The 15,180-nt window shown below is 45.5% G+C and overlaps 1 protein-coding gene across 1 annotated transcript; it reads right to left on the reverse strand.

Annotated features, from left to right (window-relative positions):
* Nucleotides 1–394: 394 nt before the first annotated feature.
* On the reverse strand, nucleotides 395–14,853 carry LOC106815770 (dystrobrevin alpha-like; the record flags this gene model as incomplete). Its single annotated transcript, XM_014820277.1, has 9 exons — nucleotides 14,830–14,853; nucleotides 14,584–14,700; nucleotides 13,783–13,891; nucleotides 12,761–12,927; nucleotides 11,445–11,569; nucleotides 5,330–5,437; nucleotides 4,422–4,426; nucleotides 2,420–2,488; nucleotides 395–523 (listed from the first exon to the last, which is right to left on the reverse strand). Coding segments are annotated over exons 1-9 (853 nt in total), but the record flags the coding sequence as incomplete, so codon positions are not given.
* Between the last annotated feature and the right edge of the window lie 327 nt (nucleotides 14,854–15,180).

The following is a 15,180-nucleotide window of genomic DNA, read 5'->3' on the forward strand; positions in this document are numbered from 1 at the left end:
CACGCACGCACGCACGCATGTGTATGTGTACACGCACGCACGCTCAAGAATTCATCGATTTTTGTCACAAATGACCCGGTGACCTGTGACGTCATACAACCCCTTGGCTAACTACGAACTGGCTTATTGCTTTAGTTAGGGTTAGGGTCAGGGTCAGGGTCAGGGTTGGAGTTAGGGTTAGGCTTAGGCTCGTACCAAGACAGCGGTGTACAACGCCTGCATTGTCAGCACTCTTCTCTATGGAAGTGAGAACTGAACATCATATTCCAAACAAGAGAAGACGTTGAACAGCTTCTATATGCGCTGCCTTCGTCGCACCCTCGGGATCTCCTGGAGAGATAAAAGTGCAAAACACGGAAGTCTTCTACGGTGCAAAACTCCCCACCATATATACGATGTTCAGACAACGCAGGCTGCGCTGGATTGGCCACGTCAATTGGATGGAGGATGGCCGCATCCTCTATCGTGAACTTGCATCCGGGAAGAGGACTGTTGTCCGCCCCCAGCTGCGACACAAGGATGTCTGCAAGCGCGAGATGAGAGCACTGGACATCAACACTGAGTAATGGGAGGAAGCAGCAGATGACCGCACTTGAGGGCGAGGCATTCTCCATCAGCAGCTTAGGGAGGGTGAAGAAAGGCTCCTGGGTCTGGCCGATGAGAAAAGGGCTCGACGTAACACCGCAAACTGCCCCCCAGAGACAAATCATATATGTGGCCGTTGCGGCAGAGACTGCCATTTCCGCATAGGTCTCATCAGCCATAGCCGAAGCTGTAGCACAACAAACATCTAGGGCGCATCATCCATGGTCGACTCTCGACCGACGGAGGCCTACTACTATTATGTGCTGGGATTACACTATTAACATTCTGGTGAAAAGTTGAATGAATTGATCAACTCTTCAACATGTCTACCGAAAGTCGGCAGAGTAAACAGAAAAGTTGAGAAATTATAACATGTGTTATTTTGCCAACTTTTGGTCAGCGAGTTGATCAAGTATTTGCTACTCAGCGACTCTGATAATCGCAATCAGGGGGTCACGTCCCTCCATCCAAGAGGAGAGCGTGTTTTTGCTATTGGCACCACATGTACACTCGCGCCAACTAGAATGATTGTCCCAAAGAGGGACTAATAATATCCCCCCCCCGCCGCTTCCAGCTGTTATGGTGCCTGCGATATGTGAGAGCATGACTGGTGACGCTCATCTGGAAGCGCGGCAATTGTATGGCAAAGCAGGTGGTATTAATGAACGAACGTCGCAGGGCCTGTGGCTGTATACGGCTGGTTACTATAGACACTTATGACGCAGTAGTGGCTGGGCAGGTACATATGAAATCAACAAACAGATGGCAGGAGCATGTCACATATAAGAACATGGCCGTTATGTGCACTTATCTGAAGGGGACGATCGTTTGGCAAACAGCTGGCACGAATTAAGGCGGCGGCGTTCCGAAAATGTCGGACCCACAAAATCCATCCCAGGTCGACAACTACCTTGGGTACTGATGACGTGTACCAAATATGGTTGAAATCAGTCCAGTACTTTTCAAGGAGATCTGCGCGAAAGGCTGGTGTAAGACAGACAGACAGACAGACAGACAGGATGATTCCAGTATACCCCCCCCCCCCCCCCCCCCCCCTTCCCCTAACTTCCTTGGCGGGGGTATAATAAGCCAGTTCGTAATTACAGTCTGCGCATGCGCGAACCTTGCCACCAATTCTTCCGGGTTAGGCCATTCGTGAAAAACATTTCCTATTTCGACCGTACAGTACACATACGCATGCATCTGTGTCGTTGGAATGCTACAGTCTTCATGTGTGCACGTACACGTGCGTGCGTACGTGCGTGTGCACGTACACCTGCGGGCGTACGTGCGTGTGCGTGCGCGTACACGTGCGTGCGCGTACACGTGCGTGCGTGCGTCCGTGCGCACGTTCACGTTCGTTCGTGCGTGCGTGTGCACGTACACCTGCGTGCGTGCGTGTGTGCGGGCGTGCGTGCGTGTGCACGTACATGTGCGTGCGTGCGTGCGTGCGTGCGTGTGCACGTACACGTGCGTGCCTGTGCACGTACACCGAATACATGTACATATACATATTGAACCGAGAGCGCACGCCGCACTCGAGATTTCATCGATTTTTGTCACAAATGAGCCGGTGACCTAATGTTGAAATGTTGAAACGTTTGCCGACTCGCGGTCGACATAATAACGTAAACACTTTGAACATCTGATAGAAAGATTGATAGGACGTTGAAATGTTTATCAACTCGTCGACTTTTCCATAACCCAGCTTTACACTCTGTTGGTCTTGATTATTGTTTGTTTTCTACGACTGATGGTACCAGATGCGTTACAATCGGTGCCGTGACAATATGATTGCTTGAAAAAGCGTTGACCTGACCTGACCTCACCTCACCTGACACAATATACCGTGGCTTGGTACGAAACGGCCCAACCTGATCAGCACAAGATGACCTTAGCTGACCTGTGGCGACACAATGTAACACGACCCGACCTCACATGACATCACCAAAGCACAACGCAACACACATGAATACCAAAAAATATAACACGGCACGTCACGACATGACACGACACCGTCGACACGACACAACATAACAGAGCATAGTGTATATCTCTATCGCTATCACTATATCTATCTCTGTCGCGATCTCTATCTCTATCTTTATCTCTATTTCAGCTCTATTATATGTCTAGCTCTCTCATACACACGCTCTCTTTCTCTCTCGCTGTGTGCGCGTGTGCGTCTGTGTGTGTGCATGTGCGTGTATGTGTGCGTGAGCGCGTTTTATGATGCGCATAATATTACTCTCATATTAGGACACTCTGGTCTTGTGGCCAATTGACATCGACGCGTTTTATGGTGTGTACTCATTCATCATAGATGGTAGGATGTACATCAGTGTGCTATATACACTGTAGCAGGAGCTAACTATACCTATAATCATAACAACCGTAACGTTGTAATAAACGATAAACTCCACTGCAGTGTGATCGCCCACAGTTGTATGTGCATATATCAATACTACTAAAAAAACTAACTTTGTCTATGCATTCCGCCATTTATTGATTTCGGACCCCCAAACTTGCTGTTAGTTTATCATCCTGAGGGTGTACTCAGCACATTTAAAAGTCTACACTAAAAACTAATATCTCAACGCAAGAATGTTGGGATTCTGCATTTCATTTGGCATGTTCTGCGATAGCGCGCATGTACGTTCACTGGCAGTGCGTTACGCCAGAAATGGCTTCGCCTTTGATCTCAGGTGTTAGCTGGTTTCATAACAGTGCTGTATATCCAGAAGCAATTTTGTAATCCTAGCTAAATACCATTTCTTCATCACAACCTCAGCGTGGATGAATGGTAGAGTGCTCGTCTCGCATGCTGAAGGTCGCGATTACCACAACTTGGCAATAACATTTTGGGAATAACATCTGCTAGCACCAGAGTTATTAGCAAACGAGTATCGACAATTTTATTAAACATTTTTATAAAATGTTTTCCCCAGATCATACAATCTGATATTCAGCATAGTTTAAATTCGAAAATTTTTACTTTAATCAATATTCTTTATAGTGTTTCTTACAGTAATATGAAACGTGTCGCATCATTACTAACTACACTGCTGTAAAACATGGGCCTGAACTGATATTTATACTCAACCCAATCATACATTGGTTATGTGTCAGAGCTATTGTATAGTGCTGACACCTACCGTTGATGTACTAGCAGTAATTTGTATTTCTAAACTTGAACGATTTTATTTTGTTCGTATATTGTAATATAATTTGTATTCGGTGACAATAATTTGCGTTTACTGGTGGTGTCAAGAATAAAGGCATTACAATGTATATGATTGTATTGAGTGGTATTATGGTTTTTGGAAAAACAATTCTATGAACAAAGATTTGTGCACTGATGCACTGATAAACATATGATTACAATATAATCACGAAAATGAGCATCAAATGCTAAAGAAAAACAATGAATATATATTTATAATTATATTATAATATTTTATATATATGTAACCGGTTGGGAATCGGGTATGCTTGCCGTCGATAGGTGGCAGCACGTGATTGTCACGGGCGGGAAGCGTCTATTTTTTCCGTACCGCTAATGCGTAAACGTCCTACACTACGCATGCGCTGCAGCCACACACAAGTACAAACAGTCACCCTATCCCTAAAAATACAAACAGTCACCCATATCCCTAACCCTAATCCTAACCCCAACCCTACCCCTAACACTAACTCGAAACCGACTCGGCTATCTTATATACGCGTGTCATAGTACCAAATACCGTCTATGGTGTGCTGGCGATTTTACGCATTAGCGGTACGGTAAAAATACACGCGGGCGGGAATGAGCTCCCTGATTCGCGCGCAAAGCTCACTTCGGCTGTAGGAGACAAGGGGAACGGAGCTGTGTAAAATCGGGATCAGGAGTGGAAGGACTTGGTAAGCACGACTGAAAAGGCGAGCGTTTGTGTTAGTTTGTAAGCATGTGTTTATATAGTGTTTATGTTGTATCAACTTCTCATGTAGTGTAATGACTGGAATAGTTAAGTCACTAGTCACGTTCCGGGACTCAAAATGTTAGTTTCGTTTGACGCTCCGTGTGCCGTGATTCCAGTGAAGTTATGGAACGATATAAATGATGTTGTACACAGAGAGGGAGAGAGATCGATATGAAGACATTACGATTTTGTTATGTCGCAGATGCGTACATAATTTTGTCATTTCTTGTGTCTGTCAGTGATTTCTATTATTGGGTGGCAAACGACTGGCTAACGTGTGCTTTTATTGTCCACCAGGTGTCACTACTAATGAATCTGTAGTTATTTAACATGAATAAAGTGCATGTTAATGTGTAAGCGAAATAACAGTGTGAGTATTTTTAATTAATTTCTGTTCGATGCTTATTCAGGCCTGCTGCCTATGGACGCCCTCTACTGTTGTTGGGTAATGCTATCCACCGGGCGTGGAGGGAGGTGACCGCAACGTGGCAGCACTAGTGTTGGGATTAGGGTTAGGGTTAGGGTTAGGGTTAGGGTTTTTGCATCATGATATCTGTCCCCACACCATAGATTAATTTTTGTGGATCACAATGCCTATATATAGCGCGGCGATTACATATATATTTAGTGTGAGGGTTAGTGTTGGTGGTGTTGTAGTGAGGGTTACCGTTAGGTTTAACGTTTTGAACGTCATCGTCAACGTTATCACGTGACCTCCCTCCACGCCCGGGGGATAGCAACACCCACTGTTGTTCACCACCTATATTGATCTATATTGCACCTACCTTCTGGATGCAGAGCCAGAGCCATCTAGTGACGACACATCGACTGATTTGTTAAGAGCACGGTCCTGCATGGGAAAACCGTTATGCACCGGTGTAGGTGTAGCCGGCCTGCAAAACATAACACGCGCATCCAACATTATACGAAGCATACATGAACATGAAAACTTCAAACAATGGCATTCAAAGTAGCTTGCCAAAGTAGAACCCTATTAAATTCATACTGTTATTGTACAATCTCAGAGACATATCTATAAGATATGCATAAAGTATGTTACACTATATGTTTACGAGTATACAAACATTTCAGCCGTGTTTGACTTCAACAGTTCTCTTATCACAGTATGAGGTCGGAATTGTGAAACTATACTCCAATAATTGAACTTTGTTCCATCGCCAGTGTATTGTGTTATCGCCTATCGGCTTCTTGTGTATTGTGTACATGTATTGTGTGACGTCATTAAACTTGCGTCTTCGTCATACGGCTGATCTCTCGCTTGCAAGTTTTACTTATTTTCGGTGGTGTGTTCACTTTAATATTGCGTGGGTGCAGCGTTATCGTAACCATACTCATTAAAAACATGGTGAAATAGTTGTGTTACAATTCCGCAAGCAAAATCGCCAGAGTTCCCTTTGGATACAGGAAATACTTGATCAAACCGTGAGCTGTTCGATTGATACGAAAGTGCGACGCGGGCCAGAAGCACGCGAACAGTTGGTTGTTTAACGAAGGTGGAAACGGTTAACTCGTGAGAACTGTGAGGACAAAATTTGGTGTACACATTGTCCTTGGACCGAAACTTCTCCTGCCTTGAACACGTTTGCAAATGGGGGAGGAGAAAGAGTGGATCCGCACAGAGGGGTTGAGAACACGGTGACTCGTCTGACTGACGCCGCACACGGGAGCAAAAGGTGACAATACTAGAGCTAATTTAGGCCAAGTCGCTAATTATTGCCCATAACGCCCGTAACTCTATCGTGAGGAATTCTACTTAATGGATTGTATCTGGCAAGCAATTCGCCTTCACTTTGGGTTCCAGTCTACTGGGCACATTTATTGATTTGGGTCCTTCGCCTCGAACCTAATGAGAGACCCGAGGACTCTACCAGCGAATATGCATTTGCAGAAGATCACATACTACTGCATGATTCAGCCGACCCACCAACATGGAGATAACGGAGGAGGAGAACTCACCCATCTTTGGGAGAACATCTTTTTTTTGTCGACATGGTGATTGATAGTCCGAGCTTTCCCAAGCTTGTCAAACAAAGATGGTACAAGATACCACCACCCTTTTGCGTCAATAAAACCCGAGGTGTCCAAGCATAGACTCCTCCTGGAGGAGCTCGACATCTTAGGATGCAGAGCCATGCGAGCAGCGTATGAAGCTACCCAAGCTAACCCTACGCACAGTCGGAAGTACCAACTAGCGAAAACAAGGTATGCCCTTATGCAAAGCTTCAAAATCGCCACACAAGCACTTTCTTACAAGTGCACAACTTGCCACAGCACGATTTCAAGTATAATATAGCGAGACGAGTCTCTTGCTTCGACGCATGCAGGAGAACAGAATGGTGATGAACAGTAGACCCAACATGACGACACTACCCATGCCGTTAATAGAGTGCAGATTCTGCAATCGGCCGTAAAAGACGCGTTCTACTGGCATAACGCTGTCCGTCACTATCGCAGTGGTGCACGGCAAACATGAATCATGGGGGGGCGTTCGTGACACAACATAAACGTACCAATTACAGAGACTACTCATCCTGCACCAAGCGGATGATTATCAACTCTACAAGTTAAGGCGAGACCGCTTTCAACCTGTCATGGGACGAATAGCACTTTGAAGGCTTTGTAAGTTGAAACCTTGAGACGGACATACTAGCGGAATCCCGTTCATGGAAGTGACGACATCGCTTATCGGCCTCAAACACCAGGTCATATAGCAGAATGGATCAAGTACGATATCACATGCACGACGACGTTCGCACACAAACATTGTGAGACACGCATGGTTAAGTCAACACCCACAGTAGTATTGCAGGTAGTCGCAGAGTTTCAAGCTACCCGAAGAATTGCTGAAAAGGATGTGAGTGTTGCGATCGGCCCAAGTCCGCGACCCGGTCCACGCAAGGGAGGGCCTCCCAACTTGGTTACAAGCGTATCGGAGAGTAGTATACCAACCTTTCGCAATACCGCCCACACATTGAGGCGCAATGAGCATAACTATGTATGGCCGTGAACTTTTGTTCTAGGGAGGAATTAGTACACGCCGTAGCAGCGTCTTCAAGGGTGAAGCACAGGCATCACACTGTTTTCAGCAACCCTGCGAACGTGACCTGACAATAATTCTACACGAACGTCCTGAGAGATTCAACCTCACTTTGTGAATTCACCACCTTCTTTGAATCCACAGTCGGGTAACGGCGACGTAGGGCCTTTCAAGCCATGTAATATGGCCCGTCCAACGCCCACCAAGCGCAAGGGAGGGTACCTCATTTCAAGAATCTACTCGTCAGTTTGCAATACAAGTTTGATGAGTGGAGGCCTAGGCGTGTTCGCGCTGAAGAACGTGTGTCAACGTCAATACGAAACCCTCATTATCATAAAGAAAACAAACGGAGATACCGTTTGGTAAGCTTCACGACGTTGCCGTTATAGCAACTGCGACCCCTCACTCCATGCCCGATGTGGATCCACAACTACGCAGAAGACAGTGAAGTTCTTGCTGACTGATGACCAACATTCTACAAATCGCGCGTACACAGGAAACGATGAGTAGCGCATCGTCCCACGCCATTCGGCGCGTGAAGTGTACGTAGATCGCCATGGGTTATCCGGGCCGAAACCGCACTGAAGAACATGTGTAGGTAATTTGGGACTGTACAGAGGAAGTAGTAGATAATCGGCAGACGACCTATACTGTGGGAAACCCAGAGGAGCTGTTGTTCAATTGGAGAAGTGTTGGCGGCGCTTGACAAATGCGATCTCCACTTGTCGCATCCAAGACGCGGATCGCCCCCAGAGACGACCATTCTCGGCTGATATGGATGCAGGGCACGCACGGCCAGTCTCACCGAATCGCGCTCTATCGACGATGCAACCCCCAGTGACGGTTAGTCATTGAGATCCTTCATTGGGCTACAAGGTTCTGCGCGCGTTGTCAAAGATGCATATTCTGGTCCCCTGATGGTGCTGTTGCCGGACGCGATTTCAAAGACGCAAGGGACCGAGCATTACTCGCGTCATTCCGCGGCGCTCAGATGCATTGCTTCACAGCCGTCAATGCGCCTCCAGGAACATGACAACCTTTGGATTGCACAGACGGCGCATTGCGCAAGGTGGTCCTAGGCGTACGTTATACGTACTCGTAACAACAAAACACCCTCGCAGATCTTTCGCCAAGCAGCGGAAAAACCAGGCTGTGTGGCTCCTGCGAAATAGAAGCGCTCCCATGCTGCTTCCATAAAGCATTTGCTCTCGTAAATCATCGCAGTGTGTCGAATACCTGGTGTTGACGACGAAGCATGCGTACAACAACAGAAAGCATGTCGGGAGAGTTTTCGCGAGTCCACGTGTCTCCACATTCCCTGTCAACCGCCACCGTACCATTGGCTATAAGACACGTGGTCCGGCTCATCTGCAATCTGATTTTGCCATCGCACCCGCAGATTGGAAAACCAACGGCAGATCTGCACGTCGTCACACTGATGAGACTCTGTTGTCAGAGCAGTCTCGTTTAGGGAATTTGTCGATGGTGATGCAAAAACGCATTACCAGTAATGCATGGTTGCAATCAGTCCGAAATGTCAGATCTACGCAGGACACATGCCACTTGAAAACAGGGTACACGACGGCCAAAAGTCCTAACTCAGAGACTCTAAGCGTTATCTTCAGGTTGGCATACATCTCTCGTGCCGGTTACTCGTTGTAAACGCCAGACACTTTCATGCCAATCATGACCGTATCGTCGTAGCCTCGAAGTGTTTGGCAGAGGATTGATGTCTCTGGCATATAAAGCTACGAACATACTTCAATTATCAACTAAAATGACGTGGTCATCGTCTTCTATGCTCTGGACATGGGACAAAGCTGGAGCATAGATCTCAGTTGTCAACTGTGCGGCTCTCAAAGTGACGTGCCAACAGAGGGCAAAGCGAATGTGACCGCCAATCGGTCGGTACTCTTCATTTGCCGCCATGTGTTAAAGCGTGAACACAATCATTTTGGTGGTCGGAGTGTGTTCTCTTCACAACAATGGTGGTAGAGGACGAGAAAGAAACTTGCGGAACGCACTCCTACCAGGCTTGTATTGAGCTACCCCTCTAGATGGTCCCAGCGTATAATGACAGATCCGTCTCCAGGATTTGTGTCCCTACATAACGACGACTACTCACGCTATCGTATAACCGTCGATGTGGACGCGTGAAGAAAAAAACAAAAATCCAGTAGAGAGAGGCGATACAGGAGGCTACAAATAACAACTATGCGTAGATCCACATTTCCGACTGTCTCCATCCCTAAACTCTCACCGGCACAGCTCGATTGAATTCTAGAATTACGTAGCAGGGTTCTCAGCGAATGTTGTAAAGAGGATAGTTCTCAACGTCTAGATTCAGTTGAGCTCAGACCTGAATCGAACGCAGCACTGAGCCAGATCACTAACCATAAATAGTCAGGATCCAAGGCTCCAGAGCTCCCCTTCAGTATTCCAAGCCACAGCAGTTGGAGACTCGCTCTCTGCATTGCGATCGAATAAATCAGTGCGCGGGAACAGAATACCTTTCGTTGCATTCGATGGAAAATGTGAACATCACGAAAATTGTAGGTCCAACCAGGCAGCGTATGGGTAAAAGGTCAGAGTGTTATAAGGTGGCCAGCTTCAAAATGATGATTCGAATCTGGCATCACTATCGCGAACATGATGACGACGATGAGAGAAAACGATCGGATCGGTGCAAGTGAGTGTCATCGCCCTTGCGGAACCCCACGAGTGTAAGCCCTGATATCCCTGAAGTATCTCTAGACCTTTCCCGAGCTAGAGCCATGCCGGAAAGAGCTGACTTTCTGAGTGAGTCAAGGAGACAGTGATGAAGTAGTGAAGCGTCTGTTAAACACCACCGAGAGTCAACTAAATCGTCGGCACCCATAGATTCAGAGACATGAATTTAGTGGCTAGCATATGTGCATTGTGGTGGGAGATAAATCCCGTAACTGAGTAGTTGCCCAGTGATGGCCTTTGAGTCATTTTGAGTTTATGTAATCTGGACGGACTATTTCTCGAGTAGCCGTATATTTGTCTATATACAATCATCGTAGTGTGGCAGCTAAGTGGTTCATATTGATCTTTTGTTTTGTAAGCCATCAGGTAAATGCATCTTAGCGGTTCTCCACTTGGTATTCTATAAGTCTTTCTTAAATTAACTGTAAGTTTCGGGTTATCTTCACAGTTCCCCTAACACTGACCGTATTCTTGAAAAAATATCACGCATGTATTTTTGTATTCGCTATCGCTTCTTGTGTATTGTACATGTAATTGTGTGACGTCATTAAATTGTCGTCTTCGGTCATCCGTTGATCCTCGTTGCAAGTTACTATTGCGTTTGTTCATTAATGATGGGCAGATAAGTCATATCTATCTATCGTACTACAGTGAATCTATACTCAGCTAGCAACACGTGCACAACACACAGCACACAATATAGTAATATTTCATGCTGGGCTCATTCTCTTTTTTCTCTCCCCCCCTCTCTCTACTCTCTCTCTCTCTCTCTCTCTCTCTCTCTCTCTCTCTCCTCTCTCTCCCTCTCTGTCTGTCTGTTTGTCTGTCAGCCTGTCAGTCTGCCTACCTGCCTGCTATCCTTCCTGCCTGTCTGCCCACCTGCCCGGCTGTCTGCTTACCTACTTGCCTTCAGTTGTGCTTGTCTCCTTCTATATCCCTATTATTTCTACTCCAACTATTGTTTCCGCTCTATAAAACCCTGGTGGTTGCTTAGAGATTTTATTTAATCCTTCCTTACATGACCTAGTCGTGTGTACGTAACATGAGACTGGGTCTATACGAATACCCGCCACCCTCTAGATCGGTCAAATTAAATAAGGCAGTAAACTCACACGATATTGGACAGGTCGAGCTTCTTCTCAGGTGTGTCGGGAAACCTCGGTATGTCCTTGTCCTTGGAAGGAACGCAGCGGAATGACTTCCTAAGAGAATGGCTGAGCTGTTTGGCTGGCGATTTCTGCGACGTAATAGGAAATTTTGCAAGGTGAATGTACACAATTTCTGCCCGTTGCTAGGCTGCAGTTCATCGGCATTTTAGTTACACAAGCAATTGCATTTTTTTGTCGTGATGTGTGACGTCAGACGTTTACCTACTATAATGAGGAGCATCGTTCTGTTTGTTTGAGAGAATTGTGTATGAGAAGATGAATCACACAGTGTCGAATGCAATGAGGATAAGACGGAAATTCAATTTAAACATAGCCATTTATTGTTCACGTTCTACTCATCCACACCGCAGGCTAGTAATAGTTCCTGCCTCGCCACGAACCCCCCAGTGCTCATGCTGGACCGTGCTGCCATCTTCCGAGTACCAATGAGCACTATGTTTAGTAACATGATATAGAGTACCGAAGTGATGACGTCACGGTGGCATGACAACGAACCTACTGGTTCTACACAATCATATGCTCTGCTAACATTAACTGCGTGTCAGGTTTTGTACCCGATTGTAACCATCATTCTGAGAGTCATTATTGCCGTTTTTATAGATTTCCAAAGGATGGAAGTGAAAAGCAACGAAAAATAATAATAAATTAACAAAAATTTTTTTTTTTTTCCATTTATTAAATATTGTAAGATCGACTTGCTACCGATGCTTTACCGCTGGCTGCAGCGCACACACTCGTGTTTTACGTACGCACAACATTTTCACGCAGTTAATATTATGGAGCCAGTGGCTTGTGTAGAACCAGCCCGTACGTTGTCTTGCCAACGTGACGTCACACTTCGGTACTTTATGACAGTGTATACAATCTGCGTTCCGCATTGCGGATTCCATGTTTTAGTAACAACCTGCTAGGGGCGCTACCAAGGAGAATAATAAATGGCAAAAGCCGCCTAGATTTGATTCGTGTTGTTTATTGGTTTAATGCGTGATCATCGAGGCCCAGAGGGGAGATAAACCCTAAAGTAAGTGATTTACACGTGTTGTACTAGGAGGGAAAGACACGTGAAAGAGGAATATGATATACTGTTACCAAGCATAGTCTGGATACAATGAAACGTGGAAATAACACTGCCAACGCACAGAATTATTACCAGACACTCAGTGAGGGTTAATGTATGAAACTCTCCGAATGCGACTATAAATTCACTTCGTCGGTTGTGCTAAAGACAGCAGGGAAAGAAAGATGAAAGCGTAACTTACATAGGATGAGTATTCCTTCACTTCGTGGTCATTGGTGTGGGTGCCGGTGATCTTTCCACGCCAGAAGCAATCCTGACAGAGCTGCATGTTATAGCAGCGCTGGCACTTGTAACGAAAGCCCATAAAGGACTCACGTTGGCACACATCACACATCACTGGATGGAATACTGTGGAAAATCGAAAACTGCATGAGGCGAGAGGGTTTGTAGCTCTGTTACTGGTGCTGGTGACATTGCTAGTAGTAAATGGATGATGGTGCTATTTCTGTTGTTGCTTGTGCTACTGATTACTAATATAAAAGCTCTAACAATACAAATGTATGTGCTGTTGTTGTTGTTGCTGCTGCTGTTGTTGTCGTCAACATCATTTTCGTTTTCCATCCTGCCATGCGGCTTTGCCACCCACCCCCAAGGCAATGTAAGTTATAGCTATGCCCTTGACTATAAACTGGCTACCATTGACATAGAGATTAAAACAGTTGTAATTTCATACAATGTGAATAACGTTAGTCATCTTGTATGAAATTACAACTGTTTTAATTTACCTGTGTGAGGGTACGTACCTGTGTTTTACGGGTGTTGCTATCCCCCGGGCGTGGAGGGAGGGTCACGTGATACAGTTGACGTATACTTCAAAATCATTAATCATCCGGTAACACTAACTACAATACCTCCAACGTTAACCATAACACTAAACATATATATAGGGGAGCGCTATATATAGGTCCACAAATCCACAAAAATTAATCTATGGTGTGGGGACAGATATCATGATGCAAAAACCCTAACCCTAACCCTAACTCTAACCCTAACCCTAACCCTAATCCTAACCCTGACCCTAACCCTAATCCTAACACTATCCTAACACTAGTGCTGCCACGTTGCGGTAACCTCCCTCCACGCCCGGGGGATAGCATTACCCAATCCTAACACTATCCTAACACTAGTGCTGCCACGTTGCGGTAACCTCCCTCCACGCCCGGGGGATAGCATTACCCGTGTTTTACTCGTACTCACACTCACCATTCTCTACATTGGCCATTCTGTGCAATAGAGGGAGCCACAGTAAGCATTGTGGTCCTGGATCTGACATCAATGTATCCAGAAAGTCGTTCACAGTGATTCGGTCTTTCTGCAAGTAAATCAACACTATTAATTATAGAAAACTAGCAGAAAGTATACCCGTAGAACCAGCAAATGTTGTCTTTAAATATAAACTCCATGTAAGTGACACAGATAAAGTTAAATATTTCATGTAACTGAAAAGGGAAAACCACGCACTGGTACAACAGAACACTGGCCACAGGCTAACTGCGCCACTTGACTACTGTGTCAGTACGGGTGCTACGTCAACAGGGCCAGACGTAGCAGTGGGCGAATCTCGCAGTAGGGGGGGATCTGAGACGTAAACAACCACTAATTGGTCAGAATAGATTTGTTGACCAGAACATCTCCCAGACGCTGGTCGATTTCTGAATCCAGGCCATACGCAGCAAGTCAAAACGCAGTTGCTAATCTCCCACGTGATGTGATGTGATCTGCTGTACGCACTGCCATCTATATACGAATAGCATTGTTCAATTTTTGACTTAAGTACTATTAAACTTTTTAAATTTTTTTTCTGCAGCCAGAACCATCTCCCAGACGTGGTGATTCTGAATATATATTCAGTGACCGCGATTGCATGTGACAAATCATGGCGAAAGCGGAGGACAACAAAACAAGACACAAAAACACACACACACACACACACACACACACACACACACACACACACACACACACACAAGATTAGCCAAATTATAGTATAGATACATGACATACATGACTGCTACACTCAATCACAGCCATTCCCTCACGTTTCAGACGCACGTGTTTGCACTCTAGGTTTGTTATTAGAAACATGACGATCTCCTTTGATATCATGATGACATCATTAGCCTGAACAATGGGCAAGCCACACTTGTCTAATTGTGATGCTGCATCCCTGTTCAACCTGACAGTGGCACGTGATTTAATGCACGGAATCTAGAAATAATCCGCCCTTTAGTGCAGTAGCTTGCTCGTTACTGTGCTAAACTTGCGCAGTTTCATGGTCGTAAATTGTCCACGAATGTTAGGACATCGCCAACAGCTCTGACACAGCGTTTTTGTTTTGTAAACCTGGATAATGACAAGAGCGTATAAAGAAGGAGAGCGTACAACGGTGAAATGCTGAAACCATGTTGCAGTATTAGTCGAATTAATAAACTTTCCCCGTTTTGTTTTGACTATTCCTGATCAGTACGGCAACTTCGGCAGTATTATTGATCAGCTGTCCTACCTTGTTAATATAAAACAAACCGCATGTCCCTACGATGCCCCTACGCTGAGATAATGAGCAGCGAAAATACCAGATTTTCACCGCTCATTATCTCAGCG

Source organism: Priapulus caudatus, unplaced genomic scaffold (genome assembly GCF_000485595.1).
Source record: "Priapulus caudatus unplaced genomic scaffold, Priapulus_caudatus-5.0.1 Scaffold1197, whole genome shotgun sequence".
Lineage (NCBI taxonomy): Eukaryota > Metazoa > Priapulida > Priapulimorpha > Priapulimorphida > Priapulidae > Priapulus > Priapulus caudatus.